At 56.2% G+C, this 14375-nt stretch overlaps 1 protein-coding gene across 1 annotated transcript; it reads left to right on the top strand.

The window, feature by feature from the left end:
- Positions 1-8095: 8095 nt before the first annotated feature.
- IER5 (immediate early response 5) lies at positions 8096-9590 on the top strand. Its single transcript, XM_014874669.2, has one exon. It carries the CDS (start codon positions 8260-8262, stop codon positions 8980-8982), a length of 723 nt encoding a protein of 240 aa, XP_014730155.2. The 5' UTR covers positions 8096-8259; the 3' UTR covers positions 8983-9590.
- Positions 9591-14375: the final 4785 nt, after the last annotated feature.

Raw genomic sequence — 14375 nt, 5'->3', positions numbered from 1 at the left:
CAGGGCAGAATAGAGATGCGGGATCGCCGACCCCAACGCCCTGCTCTCAGCAGCCCTGTAATGACGGAGGTGGTTAACATCTTGCCACGTAACGCCTTCCCACAATGATCCACAGTCCTCAGCACTGCTGTGCCACCAGCAAGACCATGCAGAAGGTGGTGTATGTCCCATTCCTTATGTTATGCAAATCAAAGATACTAATTTTTTTTATTTTAGAGAGCTAAAAGCAGCCTTCTCAGTGAAGAGAGGAAGTGAGGTAAGGCGTGCAAGCACCATGTCCTCACACACCTGCAGTTAGCAGCAGTCTTGTTCATGTCAGACTCTTCAGTGTGGAAGAAATTTTGTGCTTTATGCCAAACCCAGGACAGCAAACTCTTTCCCTCTCACAGGATTTGCAATCTTTAAAATCTCATATAAAAACCAGCCAGCCGGCCTCCTTCACCCGGATTCATGGACCAAAACACAAACCTTGGTACTGTGGGGTTCTGTCCCTGCCACGGGGTCCCCAGCCAGGCTGTGTTCCCAGCCAGTGTGGGAGGAAGCAGAAGGGAGCGACAGGCAGTCTGCTCGGCTCCTGCTGCCCTTCCTGCCCCAGGAAGGCACAGGCACAGCTTCCTTCCTCCTGCCTTGTGTGGGGTGGGAGCAGCCCTGTGTCGCTTGGATGTTGTCCATCCCCAGGTGAAGGTCCCTTCTTCCCTCATTCCCACCTCTCTTAAATCTCTGGGCTCTTTAGTAGCTGTGCTAGCACAGGTAGCCCTGGGCTTGCTGCAGCTGGCAGGAGGGGTCTGATGCCTGCAGAACTCTAGGAGATGTTCCCATCCATGGGCACACAGCAGAGGGATGTCCCTGCCTTACTCCCCTGTGGGTTGATTTTGCAGAGGCTTGGCCAGGAGGAATCCCCCAAATTTTAACCGAAGAGTGCATCCTGGCCTGTGTTTCCCGAAGATGGCAGTGGTCCAGCATCCCGAGCAAAGGCAGGGAACGGGCACAAACCCTGTTTGCAGAGGTGCCTCCTCAGCATGGGAACGGGATCCCTGGCTTTTGCAATCCCAGCAGCTTTCCTCACGCGCACCCTGGGGTGGGAAGGCTGTGGCACACGTTGAACCGGTTTCTGCAGTTCTTGGAATGAGATTTCCACCCTCCTGCTCTGGCCAGCCCCACGCCAGGACTGATGCAACAGGTGGCAGCTTTAGGGCTGGCATTTGCCGGCCCTTCCTTGCTGAATTTGGGATGACTTTCCCACGCCGGCAGGATTTGGGGCATCCCTGCCAAACGTGCTTAGCATGGGAAGTTCCCTCCAGGAACAAAGAGAGTTCCAAGGAGTCACTGGTCCAGTTTGTCTGTCCCTATCCCACAAAGACCTTGTGCTCCCCAAAACCTGATGATCCTCCTGTGGCTTCCACCTGTGCCTGAAACCTTTGCTGCGCTGGGAATAGAAAAGGGAAACTGTCCTGTAGCCTCTTAGAATTACTACCCAGGAATTTAAAAAATCCTTCAATAAATTATGTGAAGACTCAATCCACTTATTTGAATTTTTTTTTTTTTTTATACAGAATCACAGAATCACTTAGGTTGGAAAATACCTAAGATTGTTGAGTACACTTGCAAAAAAGTGTAAAGCTTCACAGAGCTGTTAAGGGCTGAAAATAAGGAGTTTTACTGAAATCTAGGGAAGTCATAAACTTTCAAGGGATGAAAGAGACAGCCTGGTCTTTGATGCTAGAAATTAATTTACATAATGTAGTAGATAATTTAGATTTTCACCTGAAAACCACTCCAACCACACTGTGGTTTTTATATTTTAGAACGAGGCTGTTTTTTGCTATTCCATATGGGAAGCTCTGATTTGGGGCTTGGAGGCAGCGAGGAATTTTTTGGGAGCTCTTCAGCATGCTCAGCTAAGCGATTCCTGCTGGGAGAGGAGCACTGGGTGCAGAGCATACAGCTGCAGAACTGGTCAGGAAAGATCTGATGAAACATTTCTGCACCGTGAAAAGTGCCAACTCATCAGAATCCCAGCTGTCTGCAGGGAAGAGCTGGGCTCCCTGGAACTTCTATCAGGAAAATCTTTGTGGCATGTGTGTACATGCAAGGGGGTGTGTGATCCCATACTAGCCCGGTGCAAAGAATGTGCAATTGGTGTGGAAGAAGTGCCTTTTCTTCTCAGGGAAAAACTGGATTGGTTTGAATATGAATTTATAAAAGTACAGGGGACTTTCCCCTCCCCACCCCTGAAAAGCTTTTACAGCTAAAGGAAGAAGCCATAAAGGCTTTCGGATGCTTTGGTGGTTTTCCTTCTCATTTTCATTTTTAGTGATAGTTGAAAATTTTCAGTAGTGGTTTTAAGAGGATGATGAGACAAAACACTGGTCTGGAGTTAAATATTCAGTGTTCTGGTGAATTAAATGGGGAAATGAAATTTAAGAAAGGCAGCATTGCTTTCTGCCGCATGAATCCCTGGGATTGCCTGCCATGGGATGCTAGGGATGCTGAGATCTTACATAGATCCAAAAAGAGAATATTAAATTGCAGAACCAGTGAGGTGCTGGACTTCCAGGGCCCTCGTTATGGGTGAAATTAGAAGGAACTTTTCCCAGGCAGGCTTTAAACTCTAAAAACTTTCTCATTATCCCTGTCTCCATGGATGATCTCTCCAGGCTCCCCGCAAACCATGAGAAGGACAAGGTGGTGGAAGGAAGGGCCTTTCAAGAGGGAAGGGACAGAGAACAGCAGGAACTGAAGCAGTCAGTGCCTGCTGGCAGGCACAGATGTTTCATTTTGCAGTTTTCCTTGGTGGGAGGAGGGATTTGACACAGAGAGGATCTGCTCTGCCCTTGCAGAGGATCTGCTCTGCCCTTGCTGCTCTCAGCGGTGGCTGCTACTCGGTGGTGTGATTTTCTGGCAAGTCCCAAGGTCCCCGGTCCCCGGTCCCCCAGGGGCACCTAGAAGGAAGCGGGAAGCAGAGCAGGCAGCTCCATGGCTCCGGAGCATCCCTGTGCCACCTCCCCATCCCGCCGAAGCGGGAAACAGTCGCACAGAGGACACATCTGCACTCTGGGACTGCGGCTGTCATTTGCCTCATGGCTACAAGGAAGGTGACATTGAGATACAGGGGGGGAGGGGGCGGAAATAATTAGGCTGAGACTCCTTTGGGCAGACGAAGTGCCCTGCGGATTGCCGAGCGCGGAGTTCCTGTGATTAATTGGAGATGTTTAGCCCCCGTCACCGAGGCTGCTGCCTGCTTTAGCTCAGAGATTGCTGGCGAGCAAATCACTCCAGTGAAAAACACGGGCTTTGCTGGGCTGCATCCCAGGGCTGCCCTGATTCTTTATCCTGGACACAAGGCAGCCTTTGGAAGTGGCACAGGACCCATTGCAGGCATATCAGAGAGGGAAAAAAACATACAGGAAGGTGGACTACAATAGAAGGGCTGTCTGATAGGAAACCCTGGACAAATAAATGCATTTTTTCCCCAGGAAACCCAAACCAGTACCATAACCCACTGAAAGATGAGGGGGTCACATTTTTTTCCAAGGGAAACAGCTACCTGAAGAAGCTAATAGCTGGGAGTGGGATTTCCCCCTCCTCCCCCTTTGTGTTTGGAGAGGCTGCTGGAGGAGTAGCAGGATATCTGATGGGCAGAGGCACAGGTCACTGTTCTCCAGGGGAGGAGAGGGAAATCCCACGCCAGTGGCTCAGAGGGAGGGAAGGGAAATTTTATATCATTTGTGTAGGGGGAGAAGGGGGAATCCCAGATCACTGGTGAAAAATTAAAAAAAAAAAAAGTGTAGGAGAGACTCCTGCCTGCCTGGGATATCAGCACTATAATCTCGGTCATGGGGAGGGGGTTTTAACTCTGGAAAACCCCTTTGCTTTCTAGTACATGGCTGTGCTGCAGGTTCACACCTCATTGTGGTTTGGGGTGGGTGTCTCAGCGCTCTCAGAAGCCGAGGGACTTGCTTCCTCTCCTTTGGGTTTAGGTCTGTATTGATTTGTTTGTATTTGTTTCACTTGTGTTTGGCTTTCATTCATCAGCGATAAGTGTTTGGCTCTCTGGGCTGTGTTTTGGGACGTTTCCCAGCTCCTCTGACCTTATCTCCAAGCAAGGATAAAGCAGAGCAGTTGGGAACCCTGGGGGATTAGTTACCAATATCCGATTGTGGCAGGTCCAGACCACATCCACGTGAATCATTGAATTTTCTGAGAAAAACCCAATCCCAACCTTCCTCCTCTTCCTCCTGAGCTCCGCATGGGTGCCTCGCAATTTAGATGTCTATTCCCATACAGAAATGAACTCAAGCTGTGGATAGATTCCCATTTGGAAATGTTCCTCTCTGTCCTGTTTCGTTTACGTCAGCGATCACTGGGGATGTGACCTGGTCTCCCTGGGGCTTTGGTTGTCCTGAAGCTCTGTTTTTGCTCCAGGCAGCTGTTGGTGTGAAGGCTTTTGCCTCAGCACCGCTGGTGGTGAGGGGCTTTTGATTGATTTGTTCCCATCCTCCTCTCAGGAAGGCTCTAACTCGTGAATCCCGGTCCGAATAGAAGAAAGAGGCGTCGATGCACTGCAGTGGCGCTGGCACAGCCGGTGGTGGATGACTTCAGCTGTGCTTTGAGGAGACCCTAATTTCACCATCCATCCTCTTTACTACATCTGGCTTCCCCCTGGGGCCTGGGCCGCACATTTGTTGACAGCGAGGAGCCGGAGGGGGGCTGAGGAGGGGGACAGGCGCCGCTGTCGGAACAGGATCTCGCTAACCACATCCTCATCCCGCGGCCGCAGGTCGGGGTGCCCGTGTGGGAGCCAGATGGCCGTGCCGGGACGGGGCGCAGCCAAGCTCGGGGGGCCGGCAGAGCGGTGCTGCCGGAGCTGGGGCTGCCCCAGCATCCCCCGCCCTTCCCGGCCAAGATGTGACCGCACGAAGCCCCAGCGAGCATCCCGGCGCCGACCTCCTCTGCTCGGCAGCGAGGGCGAATTGAAACGCCTCCAAAAAACGCCGGTGGTGTGCGCGCAGCCCTCTGCAATTATTAGTTGTACCACAAGCTGCTTCCTCCCTCGAGCTGCTTTTATGTCGCATTGTTTTCCTTTCCAGGTGGGCCTCCGGGGCTGCCTCCTCGCCGCCGTGCCGGCCAGCTCTGCTGGCGGAGAGGCCACCTTTGTCTGCCAGCCAGCCCGGCCGCCCCCTTCCTCCTCCTCCTCCTCCTCCTGCTGCCAGAGCTATTTCGGGAAACAGCAGCTGAGCCGGAGGATTGTTAATTGTTCGTCAAACCCCTTCCAAGCCCGTTGGATCACATGAGGAGATTAGAGCGCCCGGTCACACCCTTTCCCTCCGCCTCCTTCTCCTGTATCCCCCCCTGACCCGCAGGGGTGGGGGGCAATGTCCCTTCCCCGGGCAGATGGAAGGACAGGGGGTGCATCCAGCTCTCCGGGATGCGAAGCTCCCACGCAGTGCCCGGCTGCGGGAATCGCGGGGATGCCGAGCCGTGGCTGTCGGGAGGTTGCCGTGCTCAGAGGGCAGCCCCAGCGGGGCCGCTCCGGGCGCGGGCAGGAGCCCAGAGCAGGCACAAGGAAGGCAGACAAAGCCACCCCAGGCGCTGACCTCAGAAGCTGCCATGTGACTCTGCCTCAAAGTTACTAAAGCATGACATCAGCCTGGGAGGGAGCGGCAGGGCTGCCACCAAAATACTGCCTGGCTTCAACCGGCTGCCTCTGCTGCCTCTGCCCGCGCTGCTGCTGCTCCTCTCCTGCCTGCCTCTTCCGTGGATCCCCCCGAGAGACAGCAAACCATCACCCCATCTCTGCAAAGGGCACGGAGAGCAGGCAGATGTCGAGGCAGGGCTTTGGTGCTCATGCTGATGGGTTGTGCCTGGCACCAGGCACGGTGTTGGTGGGTGAAACTCGTGGTACAAGCTCTGCTGCCGGACGTTCTGCACCCCTGCTCCTCCCTGCTGGTGCTCTGTCTGAGCACTAAGAGGGATGAGGGATCACTCAGTCCACATCCCCAGTCCTGCTAATCCCTGGCCAGAGCCGGGAGAGGCTGCTGGCCCGCCTTTTCCCAGGCAGGGTAGCAGCCAAAAGGCAGTGACTGGAGAGAAATGGTGCCTCATGCCATCAGGGTGAGGTGGTGAGTGGCAGAACAGGTCAGTCTGCTCAGATCCAAGCATCTTCACCCCGCAGAGCTCCCACGCTGTGCCTCCTCCACCTGCTTTGGGCTTTTTCCAGCTGGTGTGGTGACTTTGCACTGCTGCTTTTTGTCCCTGAGTTGGGATATGCCCAGCGGAGATGTATCAAATCTGACTTTCTGACCCAGGACACCTCTGCTGAAGGTGCAAGTGCCCAGATCCTGCAAACAGCCGTCCAGGAGCTGGTGATGCATCTTCCAGGGGCACAGCCAAAGCTGTGCCGGTGAGGGGACACTGGTGGTGGGCAGATGTGCTGGCTGTGGGTGAAGAGCCATGACTGCAGTCCCAGGCATGTGAGCCCAGACCTGCCCTGGCTGGTTAGGCTGACCCGAGGCCTTAGGACAGGGTGTTGCTGGCCCTCCGAGGTGTGGGGAGCAGGTTTGGCGGGTGCCGAAAACCTCGGTTCCCACCGCTGGAGCTCGCGTCCCTCTGGCCTCCCACGCTGGGTGTGGAGGGGACAGCCCTGCTCCCTGCAGCCAGGAGAGGCTCTCCGTGCTGTGGGCTAAGCTGTGACCTTTTGCCTGTGGGACCTTTTGCCGGTGGGGGAAGCTGGGCCTGGCTGTTTTGGCCAGTGTTTTGGCTGAGCATGCCCCGGTCTGGTCACTTCAGATGGAGCATGGCAGGCTTGGTGGAGGAGGGGTGGGCATTTTGAGATGTTAACACCCAGGCTGACATGCTGTTGTGTCTGACACTCAGAGAGTGGCATTTGAGGTTTTCCATCTGTGTTTGACCAGGAGGAAAACACATATTTGTCCTGAGAGTGGGTTTGTTTTATTTTTTGGAGAAGGCTCTCGCTATGTCAACTATGCACTGGTGTGGCCTCATCTTCACCTGTTTTTTGTCACCTCTGTGACCAGCCATCCTTTTGTCCTTCCAGAAAGCCAAGACGTGGTGACAGGTCCTGCCAACAAAACAACATGACAACCTGTGGCTTTCCTTTGGGGGAGTCTGTGGATTCATCCCCTGGGAAAAAAAGGATGGAAACAAGTTGTTATGTGTCAGCTGGGAATGGAAACTGATACTCTGGGGCAGCATGTTGAACTTCCTTAATTTTAGGCCCTTTCACTTCTTTTCTGCTTGCAAATGGTGGTGGAGAATCTGCACTCCAAGCTCTGAAACACTCTCCAAACTTTCTTGGAGGCTTCCCTGTTGCCTGGAGCTGTGTCTGGGGGTGACTGTGTTGTCCCCTGTGTCCCCCCAGCAACCCAGCTGATCCTGCCACCAGCTTTCACAGCTACAGCCAAGAGAAGTTTCAGTTCCCAAACAAGGTACTCCAGTTTGCTGTGGTCGCCATTACCTTGGAGATGCCCTATTTGTCCTTCCCTGTAGCCATTCCCAACCCTGTTGTGGATCTTCCTCTCTGCCCTGGGCTTCCTGTGGGCTTCACTGCCAGACCCCTGGAGGAGAATTCCGCCTGGCAGCTGGGCAAGCACAGCTTTCTGCTCCACGTCAGGGCAGATTTCCCTTGAAATCCTCAAAGACACACTTCGCCCTCCAGCCAACATCACCACCAGCTCCTTCTCTAACACGATAAGATAGCAGAGACGGGGGGCTGAAATTGCGGGAAACATTCCCAACCTGACAAAACGGAGGCTGCGCTCGGGTTTGATTTGTTTTGTTCGTTTGTTTTCTTTTTTTTTTTTCCCCTTCCCCAAGGAACGTTTCCATCGCTTTGGACAAACTTGCCCCCTCTGCCCACGTGGGATGCAGCGAACCGGAGGTGTCGCGGTGGGCCCCACCCGGAGCGGCGCGCTGGCATTGCCCCTTTAAGAGCCCTCTCCGCGGGGCGAGCTTTCGAACGCGCTGCCCTGCGCCGCCATTGGCCGGCGCGGGCGCGCGGGGGCCAGCCGGCGGTTGGAGCGGCCAGCGGCGCGCCCTGATTGGCCGAGGCGGGGACGGTATAAAAGACGGGCGGGCGCGTGGGCTCGCTCAGTCTGCGGCGCGAAGGGGCGGCGTGCGGAGCCGGGGTGACACGCCGGTCCCCATCGGCCCGCAGCTTCTTCGTCTTTTTTTTTGTTTGTTTTGCTTTTTTTTTTTTTTTAATTTTATTTTTCCTCCCCTCACTCACCGGTTTTCCCCATGGAGTTCAAGCTGGAGGCTCATCGCATCGTCAGCATCTCACTAGGCAAGATCTACAGCGCGCGGGGCCAACGCGGCGGCCTGAAGCTGCATAAGAACCTCCTGGTGTCGCTGGTGCTGCGCAGCGCCCGACAGGTCTACCTGAGCGAGCCGGGCTGCCCGCCCGAGCCGCCCCCCGCGGCCCCCGGCCACCCCGAGGAGGAGCCGCCGCCGCCGCCCCGCACCGCCGCCTGGGCGGTCGAGGAGCCGCCGCCGCCGCCGCCCCCGCAGGACGAGGCGGGGAGGGACTGCCAGGGCCCCCGGCCGCGGCGCTGTTGCTGCGGCGAAAACCGCGGGGTTTGCGCCGGAGCCCCCCCGCCGCCACACTGCCCCCGCAAGCGGAGCGCCGGCGAGCGCGGCCAGGCGGGCTCCCCGGTGAAGAAGCCCCGCCGCGAGGAAGAGGAGCCGCCGCCGCTGCCGCCACCACCGCCGCCCTCGCCGCCAGGCGAGCAGGAGGACATGGATACGGGCAACGTGGCCAGCCTCATCAGCATCTTCGGCTCCAGCTTCTCGGGACTGCTCAGCAAAGAGCCCAAGAGCCGGCGGCGGCCGCCTCTGGACGGCGGCGAGGCGGCGGCGGGCACGGCGCCCGCCGAGGCGGCGGCCGAGCCGGGACAGATCTGCTGCGACGAGCCGGTGCTGCGGACCCTCAACCCCTGGAGCACGGCCATCGTGGCTTTCTGATGCCCCGGCCGCAGAGACTGGCTCCCCGCCGCGGGCTGGGGGGCCCGGAGGTGACACCCACCGAGCGCCGCGGGGCTCCGGCGCCGGCCGGACCCGGCGCCCCGCGCCGCCGCACGGGAGGGACCGCGGGGCAGCAGCGGCGGCGCTTCCCCGTTCCCCGTCGGGTCCCGGCTGCCAGCACCCGCCCTGGGAGCGCCCCCGGCCCTGCCCTCCCGGAATTCCCCTTCCCGGCAGAGCCGCCGCCCTCCCCGGCGCCCGGGGGAGGCTCCTCGGCGGCCGCCGACCCCAGGGGCGCCCCCGGCGGGTGATATTTTAAGCTTGGAAAGTATTAAGTTTATTAAATAAAGTTTCTATTTTGGAAAGGTTTAGGTCAGAACTATTACATGGTGCTTTTTAAAAGTGTTTATTGAGAGGAACGAAGTTTACAGACGCTCTGACGGAAAGTCCTTGAGCCTGTTTGTTAGGCTTGGTGACTCCCGGTCTTTGTTGTATAAAGGCTTGGGGCTCCCGTAGGGAATTTTGTACAGTGTTCTCTTTCAGTGATGTATCATGTTTTGTATAAAATGTAATTCTACGTGTACAACACGTATTAAATATTTTCAACTGTATGAGCCTAGTTCCTGTTTGTGCCCTGCTGGCTCGAGGGGGAGGAGGGCAGGCAGCAGCCGGGGTGTGGTTCTGCATGTCTGTGGCTGGATCCACCCAGCCTCGCCAGAGGCTTTGGGGTGGGTTGGAGTCCAGCTCTTCTGGGAGCTGGGGAAGAAAGGGAACTTATGTCAGGGTGCCTGGAACCCTTCCCAGGATCTTCCAGGTATTCCCACTGCTCTTCTGGCTACAGCCTCTTCTCGGGACCGGAGCTGCCGTGGCATTTGAGGCTTGCTCTGAAAGTACCTAATGTGCAAAGTCACTGTGTGTGGGTGGAAAGCGGTTGCTAAATCCCAGAGGAGCAGCTGGGTGCAGTCTGACCAGGCCTGTGGCACAGCTGGGCCAAGCACTGGCCTCCAGCATTGCCTGCACGGAGATCCGGATTGGGGCTGTATGAGTGGATTTTACCCTGGAGAACACAGCTACTGCTCTGCATTAAGTGTTTCTGTGCCTCTTTGCTGTTACTTGCAGAATAGTTGAAACGATAAATATCAGGAGGATTTTTTTTTTCTCTTTCGTTATCAGTAGAACTATAACTGGGTTAAAGTTCCTGCTCTTAGGGGTGGGGAGAAAAGTTTGGCCTCGGCTTCACAGTGAGTGGAGCGCCCTAAGGCGTTGTAATTAGACTGAATTGTGGGGGAATTTTTTCTTCCCTACTTCTTGCTGGAAGATTCACTAGAGGCTTCTCTGCTCCTAATTAATGAACTTTTCGACTGAGGATTGTATCTCTGGCAAGTCGAAGATGTTTATGTGCTGTGAAAGGCAGCCTGGGATATCTGGCTGAACCTTGGGAGAACGTTTTGGGTGGGGCATGAGAAGTGACCAGCGTGGGGTTTTTAACACCTTGGATCTGTGAGAATTGGAGGTGTTGGGCTGGGTGATCCCAAAGCAGGGGGATGGGAGAGATGAGGAAAAACTGCCTGCTCTAGGGTGGCTTTGAGGCAGCTCTACTACTTTGTGTAAAATTTAATAGCTCCTTAACTAAAAGCAAAAGTCCTACCATCTTAATTTTCTAGGTAATTGCACCTAATGGTGACACAATTTCAGTCTGGTAGATGACACAAGGAAATGGGGTGTGATGAGGCATTTCTTTTCACTCACTGACCTTTGGGAGGTGATGGGAAGGCACTGTCCCTGCTTCCCTTGTACAGGTTCTCTCCAGGAGAACTCCACACTCTTACTCCTGTCTCGAGGGAGGTGAGGTCACCTCAGGATTTCTCCTGTGAGAGGAGAATGGCCAGGAGAAGGAGGATGGCTGCAGAGGGCTATCCCCCCAGCTCTCCTGCTCCCTTGTGAAACATTCTGCTCTCAGGATCAGAAGCTGGGCTGGAGGCTGGATCCTGCTCCTGCACCAGCAGAGTTTCCTTCCCAAGGCCAGGGGGAGCAGGTTTCAGTCCTGCTCCTTGTCCACCTGCAGCATCTCCGTGAAGGTGGATGGTTTTGCTCAGCGTCCAAATCCCAAAATGGAATGGGGCACTTCTGATCTTGGCATTTCCAGAAGTTTTCTGGGCATCCAACCCCTGGAAGATACCTGGTCCCACTGGTTTGTGTGGCCCTGGTGTCCCTACACAGACAAGATGCTACCTCTCTCTGGCACAGAGCACCCAGCAGCGCTCGTGTCTGCTCTGTCTTCCAGAGGAGACTTGTGCAACAGCTCAATTGCTGCTGGCGTCTGCAAACAGGGCCAAGACTGCCCACAGATGTGCACGCAGCTCCCTCAGGCTCGTGTGACCTCCTGTGGAGCTACCTGAGGTGAGCGAGTTGTCCCTTCCTGGCTCATGGCCACGGAGCCGTGTCCCCGAAAGACCCGGCCCAGCTCCATCTGCTGTGCCGATGCACGCCTCGCTTGATCCCGTGGCTGTGTTTTTACGTGTGGGGTTTGCTCCTTGGGATGTGTGTGTCCCCGGGGAGCCTCTGGCTGCTGTGGCTGGGGGGGGATGGAAAAAAATAACAGAGGCCAGATAGCTGCCGGTGAGCTCTGCTGAGGGGTCTGGACCAAACCAGCCTCCAATCGAAAAGGTCCCTAATAATGACACTGTGTTACTTTTGGAATAATTTTTCTGCTCTATTTTATTTTTTACTCACCCAGTGCCTTTTTTTTTTCCCAATTGCTATAATCACTTTTACCTAAGCTGGGTCTATTTTCCTTAATTCATCTGTTCTGTTGTGCTGCTTCAACTCCTGGACTTTTCTTTCTGCTCACAGATATGAGTTCTACAGATATGAGGGTGACAGAGGGGACAGCTGAGAAAGGACAGGGAATGAGCTCGAGCTGAGGCTAATGACCCAAACTCACTGCCCAGGCCAATGCCGAAGGAGGAAAGAAGTGCATAAATAAGCCAGATAAAAATAAAAACTTCCATCACTTGGGAGAGAGGGTGACTCCTATGGAAACTGCCTCACCGGGTCGAGGAGGAGATGACTTAATGGGAAGATGGCAGGATCCTACTCTTCCTAGAATAGTAACGAGCTGCTGGAAGCACTCGCCGCTGCTGCTGCCCTTCCCCCAGTTCGGGTCAGGTCCCGTGGGAGAGAAGTGCTGGGAAAATCCTTTAGCACAGCCGGAGGGTGGGATAGATGCTGGCAGAGGGAGCGTGGCAGCTGGGCTGCCAGAGTGATGCTTGGGAAGGAGGGCAGGCAGCAGCCTTTCACTTTTCTCCTGCTGTAATCATCCAGGAGCAATCCCTGCTTGCAGCTCCGGGCGGGTGAGCTGCGGCTCCCCTCAGGGATACCTTGTGGGGAGAGGGAATGACTTAAGACCCGCTCTCGCCAATAAGAGAGTGTCAAGGGTGTGAATCATGCCGGCCTTTAAAGGTGTGTGGCCCAGGCCAGGTGCCAGCAGGGACTGGGGGAAACCCTCGGGGCCAGGAGCCGATGGGCAGCCAGGGGTTCGCAGGAGGCTCCACGTTTCACTCCGGCTGCTCTCACTCTCCTGGCCTGATGCAACCCGGCCATTCCTCTTCTCCTGGGGCAGGGGAAGGGGAGGAAGGCCCTGTACACTCACTGCTGTAGCATCCTGTGTCAGCGCTCAGGAATCCGGCGGGCTGCTGGGAGGGAGGCGGGAGGCAAGCCAGCAGCGGGGCTGTGCTTGCCTGGGCCTCTCCCTGCTCGGGGAGCCGCAGGGAGCCTGAGGATACCGGAGCATCCCTGGGGGCTGCCTCTCCTGAGGCCTCTCCCTGCATGGGGATATCAGCATCCCTGGGGGCTGTGTCTCCTAGGATCTCTCCGTGCCCGGGAGTACCGGAGCATCCCTGGGGGCTGTGTTTCCTGAGGCCTCTCCCTGCCCGGGGGTACCGCAGCATCCCTGGGGGCTGTGTCTCCTGGGATCTCTCCCTGCCCGGGGGTACCGGAGCATCCCTGGGGACTGCACCTCTGGGGAACTCTCCCTGCTTGGGGAGCCCGGGGACATCAGAGCAGTCCTGGGAAGCTTTGCCAAGGGCTAAACCCCAGGACAGGGTTTTTTTTAGGGGGGAGGGAGGAATGGGGAGTGCTGTGGCACAGTGCTGCGTGCTTAGATGATAGCTCCAAAGGCTGGCGAGAGGCACGCCTGGATCTCCCGTGCTGCTGCGGGGCTTGCATCTGTCTCCAATGTACTGTGCTTGGCGGTGATGCTCTGCCAATCTATATTTAGTGTGGGTGGGGGGAACCCCCTCCCGGTCCCCAGCGGGTTGGGGGGTTCTTGCAGGGAAGCAGGGAGAGGCTCCGTGTTTTCCTGGGCAGGGTGGTCCAGCCCAAGAGGAGGGGGAAGGCTGTGGAGCTTGCTGGCAGGGCTAAGGCTCATGGAAAACTCCAGGGCTTCTTCCAAGGAGGATCCTTTGAGAGGCTAGAGTGGGGCAGAGAGAGGGTTTGGCACCATGAGGAGATGGCTGGAGTGGGGAGAAGCTGTTTGGAAGGTGCCCAGAGCTGCTTGGCAAGGAGGAAACCCAATGGAAGAGAGTTATTCCAGGCCAGCACGGCTCCCGGAGGCAGGGTCAGGGCCAGGCAAGCACCGGGATGAGCGACAAACACAAACAACTCCCTTCTCCCGGTCTTCTGGTTGTGATTTCTGCTCCCGACATGCAAACCCTGAGGGGCCCCCCTCCCCTCCCTCCTTCTCCCCAGCTGGGCGAGGGCTGGCCTGGCCGCCTAATGAAATGCAGAGCTGCTTGGGAGAGCAGGGAGGGGAAAAAAGGCTCTGTTTGAGGTTTTGTGCCTCTGGTTTCCTCTGGCCCTCTCTCCCAGCGGGGTGATTTATTGGTGATGGAGCTTGGGGAGAGGGGGAGGGAAGGGCTTAGAGTTGCAGGCAAATAGTCATCGTTTATTTCCCAAGCACTCACGCGAGGCAAAGGGAAAAAGGGGAGGAGAGGGAGGTAAACTGCCTGGGCAGGGGCTGAGGAGCATCATTTACTGGAGCTCTCCCGAGTTTCTCCCAGTTGCTCTGAGGTTGTGTTTGAGCACTTCGCACACCAAAGAACTGGCTTTGAGGTGGATGCCCTCTTTTCCCACCTTCCCTTCCTCCTCTCTTCCCTCCGAGGCAGTGGGGCTCTGAGAGCTGCCCGCAGGCATCTGGGCTGGCTCTCGTGGCCCAGCGCTCACTTCTCCGGTGCAGCCGGGCAGGACACCTCATCCTTTTTCCCTTTCCTGCAGCCACAGCCAAGGAGGCCAGCCAGACCTTTCCCAGGCTGGCAGAGAAGCAGAGTTACCGATTGTCACTGACCTTTTTTCAGGCACCTGCATGCCCCAAAACCCTGCGTGCTGTGACCTGCCTG

The sequence above is a fragment of the Sturnus vulgaris genome, chromosome 9, assembly GCF_052056855.1.
Source record: "Sturnus vulgaris isolate bStuVul1 chromosome 9, bStuVul1.hap1, whole genome shotgun sequence".
NCBI lineage: Eukaryota > Metazoa > Chordata > Aves > Passeriformes > Sturnidae > Sturnus > Sturnus vulgaris.
Note: the sequence above shows the minus strand (reverse complement) of the source record. Positions and strands in the feature narration are given on the sequence as shown.